The sequence below is a fragment of the Cricetulus griseus genome, chromosome 2 (genome assembly GCF_003668045.3).
Source record: "Cricetulus griseus strain 17A/GY chromosome 2, alternate assembly CriGri-PICRH-1.0, whole genome shotgun sequence".
NCBI lineage: Eukaryota > Metazoa > Chordata > Mammalia > Rodentia > Cricetidae > Cricetulus > Cricetulus griseus.
This window is the reverse complement of record NC_048595.1, coordinates 1,183,841-1,210,263: the sequence shown is the minus strand read 5'-3', so window position 1 is coordinate 1,210,263 and position 26,423 is coordinate 1,183,841. Positions and strand designations below refer to the sequence as shown.

The 26,423-nt window shown below is 48.6% G+C and overlaps 1 protein-coding gene across 4 annotated transcripts in view; it reads left to right on the top strand.

Moving 5' to 3' along the window:
• Morn1 (MORN repeat containing 1) overlaps positions 1-26,423 on the top strand; it is a 63,751-nt gene that overhangs the window by 22,255 nt on the left and 15,073 nt on the right. For all 4 annotated transcript variants that reach the window (XM_027398507.2, XM_027398506.2, XM_027398505.2 and 1 more), the window contains 2 exons: positions 24,041-24,177; positions 24,260-24,339. In XM_027398507.2, coding sequence (XP_027254308.2) covers positions 24,041-24,177; positions 24,260-24,339 — 217 coding nt within the window. The remainder of the gene's footprint in view (positions 1-24,040; positions 24,178-24,259; positions 24,340-26,423) is intronic.

Genomic DNA, 26,423 nt, shown 5'->3' with positions numbered 1-26,423 from the left:
TTCCTCATGGTGTGGTGACCCCTAACCAAAAGTTACTTTTTTTTTTTTCAGAAGTTACTTTTGATGCTACTTCATAACTGTAATTTTGTTACTATTATGAGTGGTAATATAAATAACTGATATGAAGAACATCTGTTATGTTTCACAGGGACTCTTGTGAAAGGGTCTTTATACCTTCAGGGGTCATGACCCATAGGTTGAGAACCCCTGCTCTAGGTGATTAGAAAGGCAAAGCAGAGTTAAACAGAAAACTGTAGCACATCCCAGACCTGAAACCAAGGGCAGATGTGGCATGGGGCTGAGAGTCCCATAGCTCTCCACAACTTGTATGTAAGCCTGGACTAGTTAGTGGTGTTGGTTAGTTGGTTTGTTAGTTGATTTTTGAGAGGGGGTCTTGCTGTGTCTCTCACACAGCTGTCTTCCTCCTGACTCAGCTTTTCTAATGCTGGGACTACAGATATATGCTACCATTCCTGGCAAAAGCTAAGGTTTGACAGGACTTTTCTGATCGTCACAAGTATGCTCAGACATGTCTGTCCTTCCTGCCTGTTGCTTCACCATGGCTGCCAGTGGGAGCTAGAGTCCTACCTTGACCCCCTTTGTCCTTGCAAACCACAAACAGCCCTAAGTAGAGTCCCTCTCTTTGTGGCTAATACATAGATGAGGTCACCAGGTGGCTGTCTAGTCAGGTGAATACCCTGAAGTTTCCATTCAGGCATATCCCCCACCTCTGACACGACCCCCTCACAGAGCCCTCTTACCGGCCCCCAACAAACCCCTCCCTCCCTCCCTGGCTCCTCTTTTCTTCAGATGGCCCAGCCCCTCCACAGGCTGGAGCTTCCTATACCCTGACTCTGCCCCTTTGGCCCATCCTGGCTATACAGCCTATGGCCTCTAACATGTCTCACTCATCCTCTTGCCTGGTCTCCCCTGACTCCAGCTCAAGCTCTTCACAGGCTGTCCTACCTGATGGTGGTGTCTAAGCGCTCCTGAGCTTCCTAAGGTTCATCCTGAGCCTTCTGAGGCCCTGTGTGGCCCCAGGACTCTCAAAGGCCCCCCTGGCTTGTTCTCTCTGTAGTTGTGCTAGCCACATGACAGAAGAAAGGCAGAAGACAGTGGTAAGGGGGCAGTTCAAAGTCTCAGTAGCACAGATCTTTGGGGTATGCCCCCCCAAGACTCCCCAGAAATCCTGCCAGTAGGTGGCCAGAGGCTTCCAGAGTGATAGGCCTGTCTTTGCTAGGGCAACAACATTTCTGACAAAAAAGAGGACCGTCCAAACAGCCATCTTGAGGCAAGCAGCAAAGGCTGAAGGTCCTCCCATATAAACACAAAGGCTGGGAGGGTGGGGCTCATATTCTTTCCTTATGGGCAAGCTGTAGTCTCCAGAGGAGAACCAGACCCTGTATACCCGTGAGCAGAAGCCTGCTTGACCTGGCCTGGGGGTCAGCACAGCCACAGGACCCCGGGAGCCAGCCTGGTCCATCTCCCCCTTTGTCTGACTCCACCTCAGTTACAGGAGCAATTTCCTGCTGCATCAGCAGAATAGTTCTCATGTTTCTGCATAAAAATACTCACTGGGCGCCACGCCTTCCGCTCTGAGAGACTTTCAGAGCCAAGTGCTGCAGTCTCAATGAAAACCAGGCCCCAGAATTCAGCTTGCCCTGTGCTGCCAGAAAGTGCCTGCCCTGTCTCCTGCAGACAGCTCCATGGTGCGGCTCAGAGTATGATCTTGTGGTGAATTATAGGATAGCCGAGAAGCAGTCATCCAGGGTCCCCAGTGGTTAACACAGGAGCCAGGCCCAGGTCCTTTCTGGGACCTGTGAGATCTGTGTCACCTCAGGGTCTCAGGCACTTAGGAAGTCACAAGGTGCATGGCTCTCCTTTCAGAAGATCCACAAGGCTTTGAATCTGACACTTGAAGTCTAATACTGACCTTGGTCATTCTAGGTAAACACTCTACCACTGAGCTACATCCCTGGTCATTGTTCCCTGTTGGGAGCTCCTCAAGGGCTGGCCAGCACCTCTGGACCCAACTGTGAGAGCCTAGACTGCCATTTCTCTGTTGTTTCTAAAGGACTTGTGCTCATTCCATAAAATGGGATCAGCAACCCCCACCTCCCAGAGCTGGCAGGCCACATGCTTAACCACCCTCACCCCATCCTCCTCCCTGTGCAGGAGGTCAAGGTGAGGGTGGACCCACTTAAATCCAGACTGAACCAAGGTGGCAGACCAAGGGTCAGAGAAATGGATTACTGCCTATTTCTACTTTTCTTAAAACTTACTTGCCCAAGAGTCTGATGGAATGGGTAAGCCTTTGCTCTGTCTGCCCATCTGTCTCAGCAGGTGGGCTGGAGGGCCCAGGAGTGGCCCCTGGGTAGGCAGTTTCAGGCCCTTGGACCCCACTGGGAGCTGGGATGTTCACTGAACAAGAGACACCTGAATTCCCTTCCTTCTCCAGGAGTTCCCTGAGCTCCCAGGGCTCCAGTACCAAGGGCTGGCACCTGTCTCTTAGCACTGCTTCCAGCTGAGGTGACTCTCTCTTCTGCCGCCATTCCGTGCCTGTGTTGTAAAACCTAAATCCCCGCAGGAAGTGCAGAGGCCCAAGCCAAGAGGAAAAGCAGCAGCCCAGGAGACAAGGTGACCCCTTTTCACCAGCCAGTGGGGGATAAAGCTGAACACACCCTTCTCCCTTGTTTCTGGAGTCTTACCCTTGTCTTCTGTGATCACATGTAGGACAGTACATTATTGTACTACTAATTTTCAAACTATGATCCAGTTAAACTCGTTTTCCTTCTATCAAAGTTACTTTCTTCTGTTAGTCTGCCTTGTACCCAGTGACAAAGACACCTGGCTCCTCTGCTCCAGGGATCCCCCGAAGAAATTGCAGGGTCCCCACCCAGCACCTCCAGTTTCCTACTCTGGGCCTTTGCAGGATGGAGGGGCCCTAGGCCCTGTGCCTTTCCTCTCCAGGCATTCTGCAGAGCTGTTAATTAAGTCACTACAGAAGTTTAACTCTGTCCTGGGCAAGAACAAGTTATGATTAAAAAAAAAAAAAAAAAAAAAAAAAAAAAAGACCCTCAACCAGAATGATGAATCCCCTGTAGCTAGGAAACCTGAATTGTACAGCTGAGGACCAAACCTGTGTCAAGTACCTGGCTGAGGCTTCTCCCACATCTCGGGGACAGTCCTAGAGCCCCTCTCTGCATCAGCAGGAAGGAGGCATCTGGGGAGGCATGCCTCAACCTGTGACAAGGAACTAAAGGGCAAATCCTACACAGAAGAAATGCCAAACTGTGCCTAAAGACTCCAACCAGAGCGGGGCACTAGTTTCCTTGAGGAAGGCAACAATAGGTAGAAATCCAAAACAGTCTCATTGTGTAAAGGGAAACTGGACCAGGGACTGTGTCCTTAGAGTGGACCTCAGTGTTTCAGACAGACAGAAACGCTGATCACCTTGCTCTTGTCCCTGGTGCCAACACCCGTCTCTTCTAGGCAGATGTTTGCCGAGGCTGGGAGGCATTCTCGGGTCCTATGGTTCTGAAAGCTATGTGAAGGATTGAGGGCCAGCCTAGAGCTGCTGCCCACCCTGGGCACCGTGGGTCAAGGAAGTCCTGATTATATGTTTGGTTGTCTCAGAAACTGTCCACTCATCTTACCATCTAGACAAGTCACTCAAGAGCAAGGCAGAGACAAGAGCCCAGAGAGCTCACATCAATAGCTATGCTGTTAACCCAGCAGAAGGCCCGAGATGGAGGAGACCAAAACCTTCATTGATCTTGTTCCTGCTGAGGCTCCTTAGGCTAGTGTAGGAGTACGTAAGATACGTCAGAGGCCATGTGCACATGTCTCCTGCTTACCAAGCTGCAAGCATAGCCAGAACCAAGATGATTTCCATCCCACTTGTTACCCTCGCTTTGGAGCTGACCCAGATATATGGGACTGACCTGTGCTCCTGAAAAATACGGCTTCCTTGTGAGAAGGATGAGTGCCTAGGATGAGACGCGGCTGCTTTTAGCAAATGGCACAACAATAACTTTGCTCCCCCCACCCCACCCTGTACAGGGACAGGGACAAGTCCATCACCAGTCATGGGATCCCCATTTCTCTCTCTCTTATTCTGCTTCTCTGTGGTTTTCATTTACCATGTCACCATCCTAGAAGCTTTGGATATCATGCTGAATTTTACTAGGAAGGAAGAAAATATGAGGGGCAGAACTTGGTTACACAGCCAGATACCAGGTGGCACAGAGATGAGTATAATGTGGAGAAGAAGGGGAAAGTGGACAGTGGGCTTCTTTGCCGAGGATAAATGCCATCAAGGGTGGCCATCCATTGATGCACACACAGATGGGCACCAGAGAGGGTCCCCAGCACGGCTTCAGGCACAGACCATCCCTGACCAAGGCTGTCCTGTCGTGACCCCCAAAGCCTGTCAACCCAGCCTCTAACACCCCAGACACCACGGGGCTATGATGGTGGGCTTACCAGCTGTAATAGCCCTGGTAGTGAGCAGGCTGCTGTCTGTGCGAGGCAAGCAGGGAGTGTAGAAAGGACCATGCTGGTCTCAGCTGACTTCACACTGCAGGAGTTTGGCAGGTTGACCAGTGGCCTCTGCTCAGGATCATTCATGTGAGAGCTTGGGGACATGCTACGTAGGCCCCCTCCTACCACGAACTCACTAGAGGACAACATGTTCACCCAGCCACCCGTTTCCAACCTTAGTACCAAGGGGTTTCCGTTTGGATCAAACAGACGGAGAGAGCTCAGAGGTCAGGCTGCCCTGAGGAAGAGGTGGGAAAGAGACTCTGGAGTGGAATATAGAGCATACATGAGTCAGGCCTGAAATGAAAGCAGCACAGGAGGCGGCACACACTTTAAAGCAACCGTCAGTGTTTCAATGTGTTCCCGAAGCCTGAGGCTGACAGCCAAGGGAGAGGGAGCCCCATCTCCAAGGTAGAAACAGCTGTCGCTCTGCAGGTCCAAGGCATCCCCAGGTTACCCTCAATTCCTCTAGACTGAAAGGTAATGGGCTTGAATGTGACACAGTGGCCTTGTAAGAAGAGCTCCACAGGGCTGGCAGTAGAGGCTTCGGGAGCATTGTCTGATGGGTGGAGGCCACTGATTCCCCCTGAGAGCCTGCTGCCCAGAGGAGACTAGACTCAGTCCAGCCCCCTATCTCACCTGCAGGTAGACTTCTTGAGATTTACTAGACATGAACCAGCTACCAGATCATTGAGGCAACTCTGGAAAGTACCCCATCCTTCCAGGCACTCTCTGGCTTTGGCCCACCATAGTGTCTCGAGCTTCCTTGGTCTGGGATTCCAGACAATTCAAAACACAAACCCTCCAAAAACTTGTGTTTCCACTTACACAAAAAAGAGAAAATGTATTCTGCTTCTGGAGGCCCAATGTCAGTAATAGGTAATTGCAAAGTGTGGTATTTCATTATTCTGTTGATATGAAATATTTCAGTTGTTTTAATTGTTTTTAAGTTTCCAGTAGACTATTTGCATTTCGATGAGCAGAACCGACAATTCCTAGGCATGGAGTATTGCCAGATATTGCAAGTCCTATTTTGGATAAATTACAGCACCCAGATTTTAGCAACAAAGCACATTGATTTTATATTCAAAGGGCTTTTTATATTTAGTCTCTTAACCTTTTGTAATCCCCACCCACAGCTTGAAGCGCAGAGCCCTTTGTGTTCCTTGTTCTCGGTGGGGTGTCTGCCTCGCCCCGCAATTTGGGTCCATTGACTCATGCGGCAGGTGCGGATGATTGCGGGTGGACGCTGTGGGCTCCGGCTGGTGATTGCAGGAGGGACGAGGTGGGCTCTGGGCCCGTGGCTCAGACAATCCCTTGCAAATTAGCTCTGGGAACCTAGAAGAGCCAGTGCCATGATAGAAGGTTGGATTTCTTTTCTTTTCTTTCTTTCTTTCCTTTTTTTTTTTTTAATACACAAAACCCTCCTAGTGAATGTTTTCAATTGGACTGAATGATTTCTCTTTTTCATGTGTTGGACAAATGGTTTTGAGTATTCATCACATTCGCTCTATGAAGAATCAACCGTTATTGTATGACAGTTTTAAAACCAAGGTGCCCTTTGCTGCTAATTCAATCTTGCCAATAAAGTGGCAGAATGTGTAGCAGAGAATTTGTGGAAATTTCATTGCCTCACAGGGTGACACTGCATTTTAATATTAATTGTCTGTGGTTAATTACTCGGCAGGATAGCCTGAGAGAGCCGTATTTCTAAAGTGAAGTTTGTTTGATAAATTCATTTTTAAGGAATTATTGTATAGAGGGAATGTCCCAGAAAAAAATATAGCATGAAAAGATGTTGTGCTTCCCATGCTGAAACAGTAATAAGCGTGGACGTTCACTCAGATGTTAGGTATTTGTGCAAAAACACACAGAGGGTTTGTGAGGTGGCAGGGTCCCCCACGTCATCACTGAGCAAGTTCAGTTTTCGGTTTGACATGCAGGAGAGGTGGAGGAAGAGGAGGAGTACCCCTCCCTTCCTCAGGGTTCAGCTGTGCCTTCAGCATAACTTCTCTTTTGTCTTTTGAGTAAAGTTGAATCTCTCACTGCCTCCTCTTCTAGGGCTTCTTAATTTTCAAAGGTTCTCTCTTATCATAGATATAAAAAAAAAGGTTTAATTCTATTTTGGTCTTTATTTATGAGAGGAGGATATGTTCTTGCCGTGGCATGTATGTGGAAGTCAGAGGCCAACTCTCCTGAGTTCAGCTCTCTCCTTCCACTTTGTGGTTCCTGGGGAATCGAACGTAGGTCAGGCTTGGCAACAAGCATCTCTACCCACTGAGCTATCCCACCAACCCCTGAGGTTCTCTCTTGCTTTATCCTCCCTTCCAGTCCTGAAAAAAAAAAAAAGAAGAAGAAGAAGAAGGTTATTAAGTCTGAACCATGAAGACATATCTGGGGCCCATGAGGGATGCTAAGGGCATGAAAGGGGGGCCCTGGGTGGCATAAAGAAGAGTGGTTTGGCCTGAGAGGTTGGGGGAGGCCCTGTGAGGACCATGGTGGTGACAGAATCAAGACACTAGGGTTGGTCCAATGAGTCCCTGCCTTGAGAGTCCTGAGAAAGGAAGTCAGATACGGAAAATGAGACACTGAGGGCCCAAAGGGTGATATAAAAGTAGACCTCGGTGTGTGTCTATATTCCTAAGTACAGACAGCTGGGTGTGTGAGCAGGCCCCCCCACCCAGCAGCAGAGAACAGGCATTGCACCTGGTGCCTGACCTCCATACCCCTGCACACCAGAGTGTGCAGATGGGAGGGGAATCACAGAGGGTGTCTGCCAGTGGGGAAGGGCACTGCAGGCCAACCTGAGACAATTTGGGGCATTGAAATAATGAGTAATGCCCCTCAAACCAAGGCCACTGAAGAGTGTGTGCCTGAACCTGGAGAATCAAGTCGGCATGTCTTGTATGTCTGACGGCATGTGACATTTTAGGTGGCCTTGAAGCCCCATAAAATCCTGCCAGAGTTCAAGGAGAAGAGATAATGCTCTGAGGGACTAGAAGCTGCCACCATAACCAAGCCCCATATTGGACCCCGTAGGTAACTTCAGAGAACTCCCACTCCACCTGGGTTGGGAGCAGACCTGAAGCCACTTCTGCCAAAAATTCACAGCCTGCTTCTAACTTTACTAGGACCTGTGACAGACAGATACAGACAGAGGCCTGGTCTGGAACTTTCATAGGTCCCAGGGTCATAGCAGCCAAGGAAAGGCCAGGGTCTCTGCCCTGGTGTACCTGCCATGGACAGGTGTTTTGTGAATTGTGGTGAAAGAGGGACTTGGTAGGAAATACTTCAGGGTCTGGGACAAATCGCAAGCCCTGCCATCTGCTGTTTCTGCAGCTGTCTGTAGATCTAAGACATTTTGTACCAATGGACTTCTGCAGTACGAGGGATAGAAGCCAGGGTCCTGCAGATACCACTGAGCCACCCCCTCCCCCAGTTCCCCAATAGGTTTTTGTTTTGTTTTGTTTTTTGAGACAGGGTTTCTCTGTGTAGCTTTGGAGCCTATCCTGGCTCTCGATCTGGAGACCAGGCTGGCCTCAAACTCACAGAGATCCGCCTGCCTCTGCCTCACGAGTGCTGGGATTAAAGGCGGGTGCCATCAATGCCAGCCCCAATAGTTCTTTTTTTTTTTTTTTCAACTTTTTTTATTTGAATTAGAAACAGGATTGTTTTACATGACAATCCCAGTTCCCTTCTCCCACCTGTCCTCCCCTACCCCCCCAACTAAAACCTTATCTGTCACATATCTTTCCTGCTCCCCTGGATGATGAGGCCTTCCCTAGGGTGTCATCAGAGTCTTTCGTATCCTTTGGGATAGGGCCTAGGCCCACCCCCGTGTGTCTTGGCTCAGGGAGTATTCCTCTATATGGAATGGGCTCCCAAAGTCCACACCTATGCTAGGAATAAATACTGGGCTTCTACAGGAGGTCCCATAGATTTCTGAGGTTTCCTCACAGAAACCCATGTTCCTGGGGTCTGGATCAGTCCCAGACTGGTATTCCAGCTATCAGACTGGGGAGCAAGAGTTCCCGGATGTTCAGGTCAGCTGTTTCTGTGGGTTTCACCAGCCTGGTCTGGAGCTCTGTGCTCTTCACTGGTCCTTCTCTGCATCTGGGTTCCAGTTCAGTTTGGTGATTAGTTGTGGGTGTCTGCTTCTACTTCCACCAGCTGCTGGATGAAGGCTATAGGATGGCATATAAGTCAGTCATCAATCTCATAATCAGGGGAGGGCATTTAAGGTAGCCTCTCCTCTGTTGCTGAGATAGTTAGCTGGTGTCATCTTTGTAGATCTCCAGACATTTCCCTAGTGCCTGATTTCTCTGTAAACCAAAAATGTCTCCCTCTGTTATGCTATCTCCATTCTTGTTACCGTGTATTCTTCCCCGGACTCAACCTTTCTGCTTCCTCATGTCCTCAGCATCCCTCCTCTTCTCCCCTTCTCATTCTCCTAGCTCCCTCCCCCCTCTTCCCCTGCTCCCAATTTGCTCAGGGGATCTTGAACCTCTCCCCTTCTGCAGGGGACCATGTATGTCTCTCTTAGGATCCTCCTTGTTTACTAGCTTCTCTGGCAGTGTGGACTGTAGGCTGGTAATCCTTTACTCTATGTCTAAAATCCGCATATCAGTGAGTACATACCATGTTTGTCTTTTTGCAACTGGGTTACCTCACTCAGGATGGTTTCTTCTAGATCCATCCATTTTCCTGCAAATTTCAAGATTCCATTGTTTTTTCTGCTGAGTAGTACTCCATTGTGTAAATATACCACATTTTCTCTATCCATTCTTCAATTGAGGGGCATCTAGGTTGCTTCCAGTTTCTGGCTACTACAAATAATGCTGCTATGAACATTGTTGAACAGATGTCCTTGTTGTATGAATGTGCTTCTTTTGGGTATATGTCTAGGAGTGGAATTGCTGGATCTTGTGGTAGACTGATTCCCATTTTTTTTTTTTTGAGGAGTCGCCATACTGATTTCCAAAGTGGCTGTCCAAGTTGGCACTCCCACCAGCAGTGGAGAAGTGTTCCCCTTTCTCCACATCCTCTTCAACATGAACTGTCATTGGTGATTTTGATTTTGGCCATTCCGACAGGAGTAAGATGGTATCTCAGAGTTGTTTTGAGTTGCATTTCCCTGATGGCTAAAGATGTTGAACACTTTCTTATGTGTCTTTCAGCCATTTTAGATTCCTCTATTGAGAATTGTCAATTTAGTTATGTACCCCACTTTTTAATTGGGTTGTTTGGTGTTTTGTGGGACTAGCTTCTTGAGTTCTTTGTATATTTTGGAGATCAGCCCTCTGTCAGATGTGGGGTTGGTGAATATCTTTTCCCAGTCTGTCAGCTGCTGTTTTGTCTTGCTGACTGTCTCCTTTGCTTTACAGAAGCTTCTCAGTTTCAGGAGGTCCCATTTATCAATTGTTGACCTCAGTGTCTGTGCTACTGGTGTAATGTTCAGGAAGCGGTCTCCTGTACCAATTAATTCAAGGGTATTTCCCACTTTGTCTTCTAATAAGTTCAGTGTAGCTGGATTTATGTTGAGATCTTTGATCCATTTTAACTTAAGTTTTGTGCAAGGCTTGGGTCTAACTGCAGTCTTCTACATGTCTGCAACCAGTTATGCCAGCACCATTTGTTGAAGATGTTCTCTTTGTTCCATCGTATAAATTTGGATTGTTTGTCAAAAATCAGGTGTTCAGGGGGTTGGAGAGATGGCTCAGAGGTTAAGAGCACTGACTGCTCTTCCAGAGGTCCTGAGTTCAATTCCCAGCAACCACATGGTGGCTCACAACCATCCATTATGAGATCTGGTGCCCTCTTCTGGTGTGCAGATATACATGGAAGCAGAATGTTGTATACATAATAAATAAAATCTTTAAAAAAATCAGGTGTTCATAGGTGTGTGGGTTAATATCAGGGTTTTCAATTCAATTCCATTGGTCTACCTGTCTATTTTTGTGCCAATACCAAGCTGTTTTCAGTACTATAGCTCTGTAATAGAGCTTGAAGTGAGGGATGGTGATGCCTCCAGAAGTTCCTTTATTGTACAGGGTTGTTTCAGCTATCCTGGGTCTTTTGTTTCTCCATATAAAGTTGAGAATTGTTCTTTCAAGGTCTGTGAAGAATTGTATTGGGATTTTGATGGGGATTTCATTGAATCTGTAGATTGCTTTTGGCAAGATTGCCATTTTTACTATGTTGATCCTACCTATCCAAGAGCATGGGAGATCTTTCCATTTTCTGGTATCTTCTTTAATTTCTTTCTTTAGAGACTCAAAATTTTTATGGTACAGGTCTTTCACATTTTTGGTTAGTGTTACCCCAAGGTATTTTATGTTGTCGGTGACAATTGTAAAGGGTGATGTTTCTCTGATTACTTTCTCCACCAATGTGTCATCGGTATATAGTAGGGCTACGGATTTTTTGAGTTAATCTTGTATCCTGCCACTTTGCTGAAGGTGTTTATTGTAGGAGTTCCCTGGTAGAGTTTTTCGGGTCACTAATATAGACTATCGTATCGTCTGCAAATAGTGAGATTGACTTCTTCCTTTCTGATTTGTATTCCCTTGATCTCCTTTTGTTGTCTTATTGCTCTAGCTAAGACTTCAAGGACAATATTGAAGAGGTATGGAGAGTGGACAGCCTTGTCTTGTCCCCGATTTTAGAGGATTTGGATCGAGTGTCTCTCCATTTAATTTGATGTTGGCTGTTGGCTTGCTGTATATTGCTTTTATTATGTTGAGATATGTTTCTGTTATCCCTGATTTCTCCAAGACCTTTATCATGAAGGGGTGTTGGATTTTGTCAAAGGCTTTTTCGGCATCATGTGGGGTTTTTTTTTTCTCAGTCTGTTTATATGGTGGATTACATTGATGGATTTTCATATGTTGAACCATCCTTGCATCCCTGGGATGATGCCTACTTGATCATGGTGGATGATTTCTCTGATATGATCTTGTATTCGATTTTCCAGGACTTTATTGAGAATTTTTGTATCAATGTTCATGAGGGATATTGGTCTGTAGTTCTCTTTCTTAGTTGTGTCTTTGTGTGGCTTGGGTATTAAGGTTGTAGCCTAGTAAAAAGACTTTGGCAATGTCCCTTCTGCTTCTATTTTGTGGAACAATTTGAGGAGTATTGGTATTAGCACTTCTTTGAATTTCTGGTAGAACTCTTCAGAGAATCCATTTGGCCCCAGGTTTTTTTTGGTTGGGAGACTTTTGATGACTGCTTCTATTTCCTTGGAGGTTATAGGTCTGTTTAAGTTGCTTATCTGTTCTTGATTCAATTTTGGTAAGGGATAACTGTCCAGAAAATTGTCCATTTCCTTTAAATTTTCAAATTTTGTGGAGTACAGGTTTTCAAAGTATGACCTGAAGATTCTCTGGATTTCCTCAGTGTTCGTTGTTATGTCCCCCTTTTCATTTCTGATTTTGTTAATTTGCATCATCTCTCTCTGCCTTTTGGTTAGTTTGGATAACGGTTTGTCTATCTTGTTTATTTTCTGGAAGAACCAACTCTTTGTTATATTGATTCTTTGAATTGTTTTCTTTGTTTTGACTTTATTGATTTCTGCCTTCAGTTTGATTATTTCCTGGCGTCTGCTCCTCCGGGGTGAATTTGCTTCCATTTTTTTCTAGAGCTTTCAGCTGTGATGTTAAATCTCTGGTGTGGCTATTCTCTAGTTTCTTCATGTGAGCACTTAGAGCTATGAACTTTCCTCTTAGTACTGCTTTCAAAGTGTCCCATAAGTTTGGGTATGTTTTGTCAACATTTTCATTGAATTCTAAGAAGTCTTTAATTTCTTTCTTTATTTCTTCCTTGACCCAAGAATGTTGCAATTGCATGTTGTTCAATTTCCATGAGTTGATAGGTTTTTTGCACTTTGATTTGTTTTTGATTTCTAGCTTTAAAGCATGGTGTTCTGATAAGACACAGGGGATTATCCCAATTTTTTTGTACCTGTTGAGGTTTGCTATGTTGCCGAGAATGTGGTCGATTTTTGAGAAGCTTTCATGTGATGCTGAAAAGAAGGTATATTCTTTTGTGTTTGTATAGAAAGTTCTATAAATGTCTGTTAATCCCAATTGGGTCATAACTTCTGTTAGTTCCTTTGTCTCTTTGTTAAGTTTCTGTTTGGTGGTCCTGTCCAGTGGTGAGGGTGGGGTGTTGAAGTCTCCCACTATAACTGTGTGAGGCCTTATGTGTGATTTGAGTTTTAATAATGTTTCTTTTACGAATGTTGGTGCCTTTGTATTTGGGGCATAGATGTTTAGAATTGAGACTTCTTCCTGATGGATTTTTCCTGTGATGACTATGAAATGACCTCCTTCATCTCTTTTGATTGATTTTAGTTTGAAGTCTATCTTGTTAGATACTAGGATAGCTACCCCAGCTCGTTTCTTGGGTCCATTTGATTGGAATATCTTATCCCAACCCTTTACTCTGAGGTAATGTCTGTCTTTGAATTCGAGGTGTGTTTCTTGTATGCAGCAGAAGGATGGATTCTGTCTTCGTATCCAATCTGTTAGCCTGTGTCTTTTTATAGGCGAGTTAAGACCATTAATATTGAGGGAAATTAAGATCCATCGAGTGTTTATTCTCATTTGTTTTTGGTTTGTTGTTGGTACTGGTATTGTATGTAGATTTACCCTGTCTTTTATTTTGTGTTTTTGTAGAGTGGGATTATCTATTGCCTATGTTTATGCGAGTGCAGTTAATTTCCTTAGGTTGGAGTTTTCCTTCCAGTACTTTCTGTCGGGCTGGATTAGTGGTTACATATTGATTAAATCTGGTTTTGTCGTGGAATATCTTGTTTTCTCCATTTATAGTGATTGAAAGCTTTGCTGGGTATAGTAGTCTGGGCTGGCATCCATGTTCTCTCAGAGTTGGTAGAATATCTATCCAGGACCTTCTGGCTTTCAGAGTTTCCATGGAGAAGTGTGGTATAATTCTGATAGGTTTGCCTTTATATGTTACTTGGCCTTTTCCCCTTGCTGCTCTTAATATTTTTTCTTTATTCTGTACGTTTGGTGTTTTAATTATTATGTGACGACGGGACTTTCTTTTGTGGTCCACTCTAGTTGGCATTCTGTAGGCTTCTTGTACTTTCATTGGCATGTCTTTCTTTAGGTTGGGAAAGTTTTCTTCCATTGATTTTGTTGAATATGTTTTCTGCACCTTTGAGTTGGGTTTCTTCACCTTCTTCTATACCTATTATCCTTAGGTTTGGTCTTTTCATGGTGTCCCATATTTCCTGGATATTTTGTGTTATGGATTTGTTAGACTTCAGATTTTCTTTGTTTGACAAGTTTATTTCTTCTAGTTTGTCTTCAGCGTCTGAGATTCTGTCTTCCATCTCTTGTATTCTATTGGTTATGCTTGCATCTGTGGTTCCTGTTTGTTTACTCAGCTTTTCCACTTCCAGCATTCCCTCAGTTTGTGTTTTCTTTATTGTCTCTAATTCAGTTTTCAGGTCCTGTACTGTTTCCTTCAGCTGTTTAATTGTATTTTCTTGGCTTTTTTGGCTTTCCTTGATCTCTTGCATCTTTTGGTTTGTCTTTTCTTCCATTTCTCTGAAGGATTTTCTGATTTCCTCTCTTAGGTTCTCTATCATCTGCATGAAATTGTTTTTTGTTTTGTTTTGTTTCTGTTGTTTTTGTTTTTGTTTTTGTTTTTGTTTTGTTTTGTTTTGTTTTGTTTTGAGACAGGGTTTCTCTGTAGCTGTGGAGCCTATCCTGGAACTAGCTCTTGTAGACCAGACTGGTCTTGAACTCACAGAGATCCACCTGCCTCTGCCTCCCAAGTGCTGGGACGCCCGGCATGAAATTGTTTTTAAGATTTCTCTCTTCTGCTTCTTCTGTGTTGGGATGTTCATGTCTTGCTGGTGTAAAGTCCCTAGATCTGGTGGTGTCATATTGGTTTTCCTGTTGTTGGATGTGTTCTTGTAATGTCGGCTTCCCATCTCTTGTTCCAGTGGATACAGTTGGTGTCACTTCCTTTCCTGGTGTGTATGGGTCCGGTGTTCTCTTCAGGTGTGTGCAATTGACTTTGATACTCTGATGGGTTTCAAGTTGGGTGCAGGCAGGTCTGAGGCACTCGCTCTCCAGGTGGGTGAGAGCAGCACTGGTGCAGCAGACTCTGGGTTGCTTGGTCCTCAGGGGTCGAGTCGCCCTGTCGAAGATCCCTGGGCAGGGTTTGCCAGGGTGGGCAGATGGAAGTTGGGCCCGAGGCAGGGGCTGAAGCAGCTCATCTCTGCACTCTCTGAACTCTGTGGGGGCCGGAATGGCCCATCGAGCTCAGCAGAGTCAGGATCCCAGGGTCCTCAGGGACCGATTCAGTCTGCCTGCAGTTCCTGGGGCGGGATTTGTCAGGGTGGGCAGATGGAAGTTGGGCCCAAGGCAGGGGCTGAAGCAGCTCACCTCTGCACTCTCTGCACTCTGTGTGGGGCCGGAATCCCCAATAGTTCTTATGAGTAAAGAAAAAAAAAAAAAAAAAAAAAAAAAAAAAGACCTTCCTGCCCTCCTACCTGGTGTTTTCCTAAGAGAACATGCAGTTAGTTGCTGGACAGTTTTCAGCAGCACCCTGATGTCAGGATGGAGCCTGCAGCCCTTGCAGCCTTTTGGTGCTCATCCTCCCAAGTACCGGGAACCCTGCCAGCTCTACCACTGGAGTCCACAATGGGACATTGATGGGTTTGCCCTATCAACCCTAAAAGAACCTAGTACTCCCCACCCACCCCCTGCCCCGATGTTCCTTTTTGAGCTGGACATCTATGTCCCCCACAGCTCTGAGAACCCGGAGGCCTCTCTACCACTGCTAGGAAGGAGGTGGCAACAGGCTCTACAACAGTGCAGGCCTCTCGGGACAGCAAGTCAAGGTAAATTGTATGGGGCAGTGATCCTTTCAGGAGGCCTCGGATGCATTGCGTCTTAAATGGTAGATGGTCACACGTACTATCACTGCCTGAGTGGCTCTGCTGTCATTCTCTGCCGACAGTGCCAATGCTGAAACCATTGAGGGGCAAAGGGAGAGGAAGCATGGCCCATTCCATGGCGGACCTTGATAGAGGCCACAGGGACAGGCAGTTTTCCAGACCAGGCTCTGTCTCCCTGGGAACGCTAGCTCCCAGAGTGCCTGAGCCCTTAGTGTCTGCAGGTGTGCCGTTCCTGCCTTCACAGGTACCCTTAGTGCTGAGATCACCCTCCCCTGTGACTGTGGGCCATTCTAAAGACCTTCCGCCACCACCACCTAAGCAGTAAGGTTGCTGGCATCGCATCCTGACCAACCGGGAGGAAGCTTTGTTGTTGTTACTGTTTGCTTTGTTTTTTAAAAACAGGGTCTATGAGCCAGGTGGTGGCAGACACAGGCAGGCCTCTGTGAGTTCAAGGCCAGCCTAGTCTACAGAGTGAGTTCCAGGACAGCCAGGTCTACACAGAAAAACCCTGTCTTAAAACAAATACATACATACATACATACATACATACATACATACATACATTCATACATACAGGGTCTATGAAGTCCTGGTCTACAGTGAATTCCAGGACAACCAGGGCTACACAGAGAAACACTGTCTCAAAAAGCCAAATAAATAAATAAAATCAGGGTCTATGAGGTCCTGGCTGTCCTAGAACTTACTTAGGATTAGGCTGGCTTTGAACTCACAGAGATTCTCTTACTTCTGCCTCCTGAGTGCTGAGATCAAAGGTGTGCTCCACCACACCCAGCTTCAGGGACAGTGATGATGGAAGTGAGAAAGAGGAAACCAAGTCAACAAAAATCATCTGTGACGGATCCTACCTCACCTGCCACCTCTACCTAGGACCCTGCTGTCCCCACCCAGGACCCCTGTCAGCCAGCCTTTCTATTCTACTTACTCTGTGTCTGCTGGCATGTGCTTGGCCAGAGTGGGAACCCCAACCATTCATGACCATCTGTGATCATCTCTGTACACCTGTGGCCCTGACCCAGGGCCCCTCAAGTTGGTTTCTGCTCACCCAAAGTGCCCTAATCTTGAGGATTGTGTGTATCCATCCCGCCCAGGAACATAGGGGCTCATGCTCCATGCCACAGTCATTTAGAGTCGGGTAGGCAGAGTTTCAGAAGGGCTCTAGGCTTGGTGGACACCCAGACTCATCCCTGGGATGCTTTGCTGCTTGCTTTTCGGTTCTCACCACCCAGCTGACCCTAGATGGCTGCTGCTCCTGAGGAAGAGCCCCCTGCAGAGGACGAACAGTTATCAGGAACTCCACATAAGCAGGCACCTGGGGGCCCCATACTAACTCCTTCTGGCCTGGGGCCCTTCCAGCATCCCTACAGGGCCTGGGACTGTCCCAGTGGCCCAGCCTTGCTTGTTTGGCTGTATACAAACAGCTTGGCTGGGGAGAGCCTCCTGAAGGCGAGGAGTGGGCGGGGGGGGGGGGGCGGGTGTCAGAAACAGACTGAGAAAGAACCTCGAATTAGCCCGGCCTTGGCTGCTTGCCAGCCACAGCACGCTGGCTTCCCTGCTCCAAAGCAGCTCTGACACAGAGCTCCAGAAGGCAGGCATGGAGCAGCCGCGTGCCTGAGGCTGCAGAGTTTCACAAAGGAGTTTCCAACCAGCTTAGGTGTGGCATGGGCTCTTGAGAAAAAGAGATCACATGGGGCAGGCGGTGGCTCATGCCTGTTCCCTCAGCACTGGGAGGCTGAAATGGAGGGGGGGGGTGTCGAGAGTTCAAGACCAGCTGGGGCTACACAGTTCTAGACCAGCCTGGACTATATAATATGACCCTGCCTTAATTTTTTTTTTTTTTAAAGCCACCAAGTAGAACCCAAATGGAAATGGCTCTTGGTGTTCAAGAGTAGACGGCACTGGGCCCCTCCTGGCAAAGGAGGTTGGGGTGGGGTGAGGGCAGGCTTTGCACTGTTGTCTCAGTGTCTTGTCGCTCCAGTGGCCCTACTCAGCAGCCATGTTGTTGCATCTGCCTGGGGTCCCAGAGCCACCACTGTCCATCTCGGAGCCTGGCTCAGAAAACGGATAGCAGGCGAATCACAGTTCCCATCAGGCTACACACTATCTCTGTCCCCAGGGCTTCAGAGACCAACATTTGCAAATTAGATTTTTGTTTTTTGTTTTAGTCTTTGGCAGGGCCTCCTGTAATTTGGGCTGGCTTCATATGTTAATGTAGTCAGGGATGACCTTGGACTTCTGGCCCTCCTATCTCCACCTTCTGAGTGCTGGGATTACAGGCATGGACCACCATGCCCAGTCTTAATTTTTTTTTCTGAGGGTTTTTTTGTTTTGATTTTGATTTTGATTTTCAAGACAGGGTCTCTCTGTGTAGCTCTGGCTGTCCTGGCACTCCCTCTGTAGACCAGGCTGGCCTCAAACTCACAGAGATCTACCTGTCTCTACTTCCCACGTGCTGGGAGCAAAGGTGTGCACCACCAACTACTGCCCTGCCCCAGCCAATTTTGATTTATTCTTTTATCAAAAGTTTAGGGCAGTGGTGTTGCGCACACCTTTGCTCCCAGCACTCAGGAAGCAGAGGGCCTCTGAGTTCAAGACCAGCCTGTTCTACAGAGAGAGTTGGATCAGGGAAGGTGGAGTGTCTGGAGAGATGGCTCAGCAGTTTTTAAAGCTCTGTCTCAGGTTGTTTCCAGCACCCACAGGCCATCTCACAACTGTCTATACCTCTAGTTCCAAGGAATCAAATGTCTTCTCCTGGCACCAGGTATGCATGTGGCACACAGACATAATACATGTGGCAAAACACCGTAACACATAAAATAAAAGTAAAATCTCGAACAAACAAAAAAGAGAGAAACACCAAAAACTGGCCTGCAGAGGGAGGGGGCAGGGCAGAGCTGAAGCTAGAGATGGCAGTGCACAAGAAACAACCATTTACACAGCCGATACTCAGGAAAGGCCCCTGGCCCCAGGTCAAAGAGTACAGCCCTGGGAGGGGTCGTCTGGCATTGCAGGCACAGCTCATTGGTTCTCCAGAACCAAGACCAGTACCTCCTTTCCACCTCGAGATGAGGCACATGGTCTTTATTAGTGACCCTTTGGGCTCAGGGTTCTCGGGGTTCTCATCCATGGCCACTTGGCCCCCATGCACTTCGACAAGATGTCATAGCAACAAGAACGTGTCATGGAAGAGGGCTGTCTTTTTATGTATTGGCGTGGGCTGGAGAGATGGCTCAGCTGTCAGAGAGGTTAGTTAGGCTCACAACCAAAATAGGCGGGGCCAGAGGCTTCTGTACCCTGCTTTCATGCATGCCCTAGGGATCCAAACTCAGGGTTCAAGCTTGTTCAGCAAGTACCTTACCCACTGAACCATCTCATTCCCCTCCCCCACCGCCCCCCCCCTCCGGCCCCCTTCACTTCTTGGTGGACAGGAAGCACTGAGAGTAGAAGATTGAAGACCTGGTATAACCTTCAAATCTAAGCCCAGTGACCTGATTCCTTTCAAAGTTTCTCCAACCTCCCAAAATAGTGCCACCAGCTGGAGGCCTGTATGGTTGTACCAGTTCCTGCACTTGTAAAGGGGGCAATGGGTGGTCGCTGGGTGTATGCAAGCTATATGAGAAGTGCTTATCAAGGCTCTCTGGTCCTGGGAGCCTCAGGGTGCTGCACATGACTGAGTCACCTATGCTGCCCTGTGAAGACTTGACAGAGGTGTCTGAGAGCTGGAGGGCTGCATGCTGGGGAGACCTGTGCAGACTGGGCAGGACCAGGCACTGCTGCTCCATAGCTGCCAGGTAGAACCTCTCTGGCAGCTGATGGCAGACCCTCCAGGTTAGTCCTAGCCACAGCAGGGTCAAAACAAGCAGAGCATCCCTGGGTGAACAGGGCAGACATAATGACAGCACAGAAACCCTCAGACACCAGGGCAGTTCTCAAAGTTCTGCTGGGCCCTTGGCAGCATGGAGACTTACCTTGGGCGTCCTTTTGATGGGAACTCTTCTGCGCAGACTTATCCAGGCACTGCGCTGCTCCTTGCTAATGGGGTGCACGATGAAGACTAATGCACTGTGTCTGGTCACCTCCAGGCGAGTCCATTCTGCCCCCTCAGGGCTAGTAACGTTTGATTTTTTTTTTTTAATTCACTTAAACAAAGAAAATATTTCAGCCTACAGCTGCGCTCCTCCTGCAAGTCCTGGACCCAGGATGGCTGTTTCACGGTGGGGCAAGTCCTCAGTCTTGTTTATTCCTGCAGTTTCTCCACCTTCTGCCTCGGTGTCCTACACAGGTGATTAGGGAGTCTAATTGGTTTGCCTGTAAAAGGATAATTAATTGATATTTCCTTCAAGAGGTCAGGCTGCCCTAGCAGAGCCTCTGTCTCCAGAGTCGCCTCCCCCTCCCCTCCCCCCCCCCCCCCCCGCTATCCCCCAGGTGGCTCAGCAACCTTTATCTTGTTGATAAAGCCATAATTACCATCAGCACTGACATAGGCCTTAGGGTTGATTCCCAGAGATTGAGAGTCCTTCCCGTTCCTGGGCCTCTTGGTTGGGGGAGGTAGCAAATGTAGATACTAGGGCAGGAGAGCCTCCAAAAAATGAACCAGGCATGGCCACAGAGCACTTGGTAGCTACCATGGAAACTACTTGCAGCAAAGTCCCTGTCCTTTAGAACTGGTGGAGGTGAGAATGCCATGCCTACCCTATTCCCCCCCCCACACACACACACACCACAGTCAAGGGTGGGTCCCCCTGCAGGGATGGCATGGGGTAATGTGTAGTGCTGGAATACATCTCCCTTGTGTCTCTTCAAGTGTTGGAAGTGATCCCCAGGCTGGCAGTGGCTGGAAGACAGACACTCCTATTGACAGCACTGCTCCCCTATCTGATAACAGCTCTGTGGCTTATCTCTCCTAGGCAGTAAGATCTTAAGCCTTTAGAAGGCCCTTGCAGTCTTTGGCCTTATCTCTTCTCCTATGGTTCAGCCTAATAGGAATTTGCAGACAGGGTGGGCACAGTGAGACTAGTGCCCCAGGGTAAACCAAGCAGGAGGTCAGATGCACCACAACCATTGAGATTCAAGACAGAAGAGGCAGAATTGGTTCTGACACCTCTCCAGGTGCTACCTACAATAGTACCTGTAGGATGATGGACAGGGAACAAATAGCCCTCAGGGCAGAAGAGGCAGCTGGTGAGAGAGGCTCTAGGGGTGTCTGAAGGATGAATAGCAGCTGAGAGTGTGGAGCAGGGGAGGGAGGGGCTTGTCCCCCTACCACCCTGGCAGAGCTGAGAGCATGAGACAGAGAATGTAATCCATCCCATGGCCTCTGCCTAGAGGTTTCACTTGTGTCCCACAAGGCAGACAAAAGCCCTTAGAAGTTCAGGGCAACCATCACAGGGTCCCACCAGTGCTGGAGGTGAAAAGTGAGTTACAGGGCAGACTGGTGACATCTAGGACCATCACAGTCATCCCACTGCAGACAGTAGTGGCCTGGACTCAAGAATGGGTATATAGACCTGCCCATGGGAGTAGAATAATGAGAGGAGTAGGGCTAGCTACTTGGAGAAAGTGTATCTGTAATGGGGAGGAGAGGAATTGATTTGGAGGCCCAAGTGCCTGTGTCTGCAGTATGTGGATATCCCAGGTTATAATAGGAAGCTAGCTGTGCATCTGTTCTCCCAGGAGTCAGGAGTTGGGGCTCCTCCGGATGAGCGTGACACTTGGCTCTGTGAGAAGTGAGAGGGTGTACGAGCAGAACAGAAGCCAGCTTCTATCAGGGGCGCCAGCAGCAGGACCTGGCATGGTGTGGACCTGGGCAGTAGCCAGGGATGATGGGGTAGGTTACAGTTGCCCTGAAGCTGGGGTTTAGAGGGTACCAACTGTTTTCTTGTGAAACCCGGATCTTCATCCCCTAAGAAGAAGCCATGGACAGAAGCATATCTGTTCCTGGATGCTAATACTGTGAGTCAACTTCACTTCATGTTTCTAGGAAGAGCAGTCGGCAGGGCCTCCTCCAGCTGGCAAGCCTTCCAAGTGGCCCCTTTCCTCTAGGGAAGCCACATGCTTGTGGGTGCCTCTAGCCTGTTCCCTGGCCATGAGTCTCCCCTCCCTTAAGAGCTCTGACCAGATACACACAGGGTTAGTACAGCAGAGGCAGCTGGTGACCTTGTGTGGCCTGTCTGGACACCATCCCTGCAGAGCAAAGGCCTGCTGAGTGAGCAGTCTGGTAGGCCACAGGGATGGAAGAGGCAAAGGTGAGAAGTGGAGATTTTCTCCTCCTTGAAATGACAAAGGAGGGTTGTGGTTAACCAGACAGCCTCATTCTTGGGGTGGGCGAAGGTCTGTCACATACCCAGATGGCTTCGAGTGTCAATCCTGTGTGGACTGAGGAACCAGGCTTCCAGGTCCCCACTGTTCCGTGTCATTTTTCCCATGAAGCAGCATGGTTAGCATCAGTAATGTGAGCGTCCTACGTTGTCATCGTGGTTCCCATTCACCTTAACGTCCTCTTTCAGCAGCTACATGGTAGCAGTGACAGCCTTTGTTACATGAGGTCACCAGATATGACCACAGACGAGTGGCCCCAAGCAGATGCTCTGTAGATGCCAGCTGTGGTAATTTCTGGAGAAGTCCTTTAACAATAAGGCCAGAAACCTTCAAGCCTGGGGGAGACACTCACAGCCTTGATCTAGATATGTTTTATTTACCCATCAGAAACTCTTGCTGGGTCTTTTACCTACTCCACTTCCCGGAATTGGCACATGGCAAGGCCGTGGCCTGAAGCACTATTATGGTGTGGGCCTAGAGTCGTCAGTGTTCCCAGTTAGGGGCCACTCAGTGTTCATCCTGACTGGGCACAAGCCTCCGAGATACGAAGGCAGAGCCGGCATCTTAATGCCCAAAGTTGTTCTTAAAGGAGAAAGCAGAGCTGGTACCCCTGGTCCACATGGCCCATCAGTGTGCAGAGAGCTGAAAACCATGTTGTCAGCATTGCTGTTCCCAGTCATTGCCCAGGACATCAGTGGTGCAGGGCACAGAGCTGTGGGGAAGGACATTAGCTAAGAATGTCCTTGCATAAGAAAAAGGTTTTTATTAACGCACCATAAGACAAAATTAATACACCTTGGAGAGAAATAATTCTCCCACCTGTAATTTGGAGATATTTCAGAGACCCAGCTGCCACAAACTGGACTCTGGGGAGGGGACACTAATGCCTCTGGCCCCAGGGCCCTGTCTAGCGCACATATGAAAGACACTCACCCCAGTCCCACTGAGGGAGCTAGCCCTGAGAACTGAGCATGGAGTCCCCCCTTTTCCCTGATGAGACAGTGTCCTGGGACATCTCACCACCCCTAATGATGCTGGCCTAGACTGTACCCCTTCTTTCAGGTCCCCACCCAGGTACTACCCTCTCTTCTCCCTTGTCTTCTAGGCGTGTGTTACTCTTGTGAAACACCCCACCAGCTCTGCAGCTCATAATCTGAGGCTACTGCTCTAGTCAGAGCCTCACCCTTTACAACTCCCTGGTCCTCTGGCTCTCAAGGGGCTTACATGTATTTGAGAGGAACCGGGAACCTTGAACCAACCTAGCATTGGAACTCACGATTTGGGCTAGCTATGCCGCTAACTATGAAAAAGACAGAAGGTTCTGTGATTACAGCTCTACCTGTGGGCAGAGTAGAGGCAGAGGAAGTTGCCCTGTGCCCCTCACACCTTGGGATCCTGAAAGCGGAAGGAGCCCAGTGTAGGCAAAGATTTATGGGGCCATCTTCTGAGCCTCTTGGGGCTGATGGTGACCAGAAGTTCCTGTATCCCAATCTGCTGTGGTTTGGGTCAAGAGAGCCAAGTGCCTCTTTCTGGTCTGGCTGAAGTAGCTAACCCTCCTGTTTGTCAGGCAAGGCCTGCTGATTCTGTGTAAATCCCAGACAAGCCCAAGTCCATGTTACACACTGCGTATACTGAACATAAAACCCTGCCCACAGTGCTGTGTCCACACTGCCTACTCTATACGCCTCTGTCCGTACTGCTCTGTCTGTCCACACTTGCCCCAGCCATGCCACTCGGTCTACACTTCTGTCTGTTGCCTTGTCTACATTGCTATGTCCGGGTTGTTCTTTTCACCTTGCCTGGCCCATACTCCTCTGTCCACAGGCTCGGTCCATACTGTCCTACCCATACTCCACCAACCTACTCCATCCTGCCCACACTGCCTGGTCTGTACCCCTCCACTCAAACTGCTGTGTCCACGCTGCCCCAACCACATTGTCTGGCTTTTGCTCCTCTTTCCACCCTCCCTTGGATACACTGTCCTGTCCACTCTGCCCTGTCCGTGCTACCTTGATCCAAACTCTATCTATCCTGCGTGTCCACTTCATACTTCCCCTCCGTGCCCCTCTCGAACTGGCTAGGAAGAAAACCCAGGATATAGGTTCATCCCCAACCAGGCTCCACCTCTGTTCCCTTGCCTACTTACCTGGCGAAAGGAAAACTTTCCCTTTGCTCAGGGTTCACAGGGCCTCTCTTTGCTTTATTTTTCCGGGCAAACCCACTCAGCGGGGAGCAGACATGAATCCTGCTCTCCTGAAACCTGTCTGCAAGTGCAGCAAGGTTGTGCTGAATTTGCGGACATCTTCCTCGGACCCCTTCCACCGGAGATGCAGCCCTTTCTGTTCCTGCCCAGCGTGCTTGAGGTAAGCCCAGACGCCATAGGGGGCTCTTCCTTAAACCACTGTGCCCCTCTTAACCTCCTCTCCCTCTGCTTGACCCCCCTAGAAGACCGACAGTAGTCCCAAAGATGATCAGAGTCCCCCAGAGGTGGTGCCCACTACCCAGGATCCTCCAAAAGGCATCAGGTAAAAAGTGTACCCCCATGGGGTCTGCTGAAGCAATGCCCTGGCCTCGGTCACACACATGCCTTAGCTGCCTCTGAGCCTGCCACTCAGAGACCACCACGGTGAGGGTGTCTGTGAGGTGATGGCCAGAAAGAGTTGCAGGGTATCTAGGCAGACAGCACATTTGTTCGGAGCCTGCTGCTAGAGAATGAGCCGCACTCATGTCTCTGTGGATAGTGACCACTGCTTACCCAGCAAGGCCCAAGGTGAGCAGTCAGCCTGCTGCTGCTGCCCTCTTACAACAAACCCTGCACCCCAACACCAAGTAGAGCCCCAGGAGGCTTGGTAGCAGTGGCATGGGGAGTCACTATGGGCCCCTCAGAGGGTAGGGTAGATAGCAGTCAACAATGGAGTCACAGGGAGTTCCATGTTGGGTAGGGATCACTGGTGGGGTTGGGGCCCTCATGGAATGCACATGTTTTCTCAACATTCCATATGAGGAGGCTGCGCTGTGGGCACATCCAGTCATGTGCTGTAACTAACCCCATTGCACAGGAGAGGAAATGGAGGCAATGGCTCTCCCTAAATCAAGTCTGGATTTCTGTCTGACAAATCAGAAGGCTGCTTGTCACAGTGGGTGGTAAAGAGACAGCATGTCTGCTGACTCAGGAGGATGTGGCAGCCAGTTCTATCCCCACCCTTCTAGCAGCTATGAACCAAGGAGACATGGTAGGTACCTTGCAGAGCAGCCAGCACCCACATGCCAGGTGCTCTGCTAGTGGAACATGTGGGGTGTAGGCCGTCACTGGACCTAATTGGATCAGGAAGTCCTGGCAATTCCCGAGAGACTGGCAATCAGGGCAGGCCAGGGCCAGGGAAGCCTGTGGACAGAAGAACATTGTTCCTGAGATGGCCAGGAGAAAGATTAAGGCACAGGTAAAGGGTGCCTACACATTACCAGCCAGATCTCTCAGCATTGTAGCCTTGGCAGCCTTCTGCCCCATGCAGAGGCCAGGAATACGCTGAGGTCACTGCTTCAGTGTGGGGCTTACATGAAATGCCCAGAACAGACTGGCATAACAGCGAGGTTACCAGAGAAGATGGAAGGAGAGCCTGTGGCCTACCAGAGCTGAGGCTGTCTGCTGGCAGTCCTGCAGAGGGATTGCTCCTTGGTGACGCAGTGGGTGTAGGACGAGCCAGGAATGCCGGAGGCTGGTGCAGTGTTGGCGAACTGACAAGTCTGAATCCCCTCACAAGGCAGCACCGGGACAGAGCCTCTTACAGCAGGAGATGTGTCCCGTGCTGCTCTGAGTCAGGGCCTGCAAATCGACCATGCAGCATATTTGTACAACAGCCAAAGCTGACTTAAAAATATAACCAAGATCTGGCTAGCCTGGAGCTCCCATCAGCCCTGTGTTTCCTCCCAGAGAGGATATGAGAGCCAACAGTTGAACACGGGGGCCATTTGTGTTGATTGCCTCAAGCTCCAGGATGCTCTATCTGGCCAAGGCTGTCATGGGCACCTTTCTCCCTTCAACCAAAGGCTTGTGCTGCCTCCTCCAGAAAAGATTTGGAAGGTAGCTAGTCCATTCTCTCACCCACTAAGGAACTTCAAGGTGTCTTCAATTAAATGACCACAGAATAGGATTCCTGAACCCCCGAGAGGCAGCTGAATCAGTGTGCAGACTCAAAAATGATCCATGCCTCCAGCGTCTGCTTGTACCCTGCTTTGCCTGCTTTCTGTATTTCTTCCAGCATCACAGTGGAATCTGGGCTATATACAGTAGTCACCAGGCTCTACTTTCTACTTTCCGTCATTCTCTGGGGAACTTTGCCTCTGGGCAGCCAGTCTCCTGTTTCCAGAATATGGAAACACCAGAGAGAACTTTAAAATTGTTTATTTTTGAGATTGGATCTAATGTAGCCCAGGCTGGCCTGGAACTTGTTATGTTGCTGAGGGTGACCTTGAACTTCTGATCCTGCTGCCTCCCACTGCTGAATGTTAGGATTGCAGGACACTGTGCTGCCACACTTGATTTATCAGTGCTGCAAATGGAGCCCAGTGTTTTATTCATGATAGGCAAGCACTCTGCCAACTGAGCTAC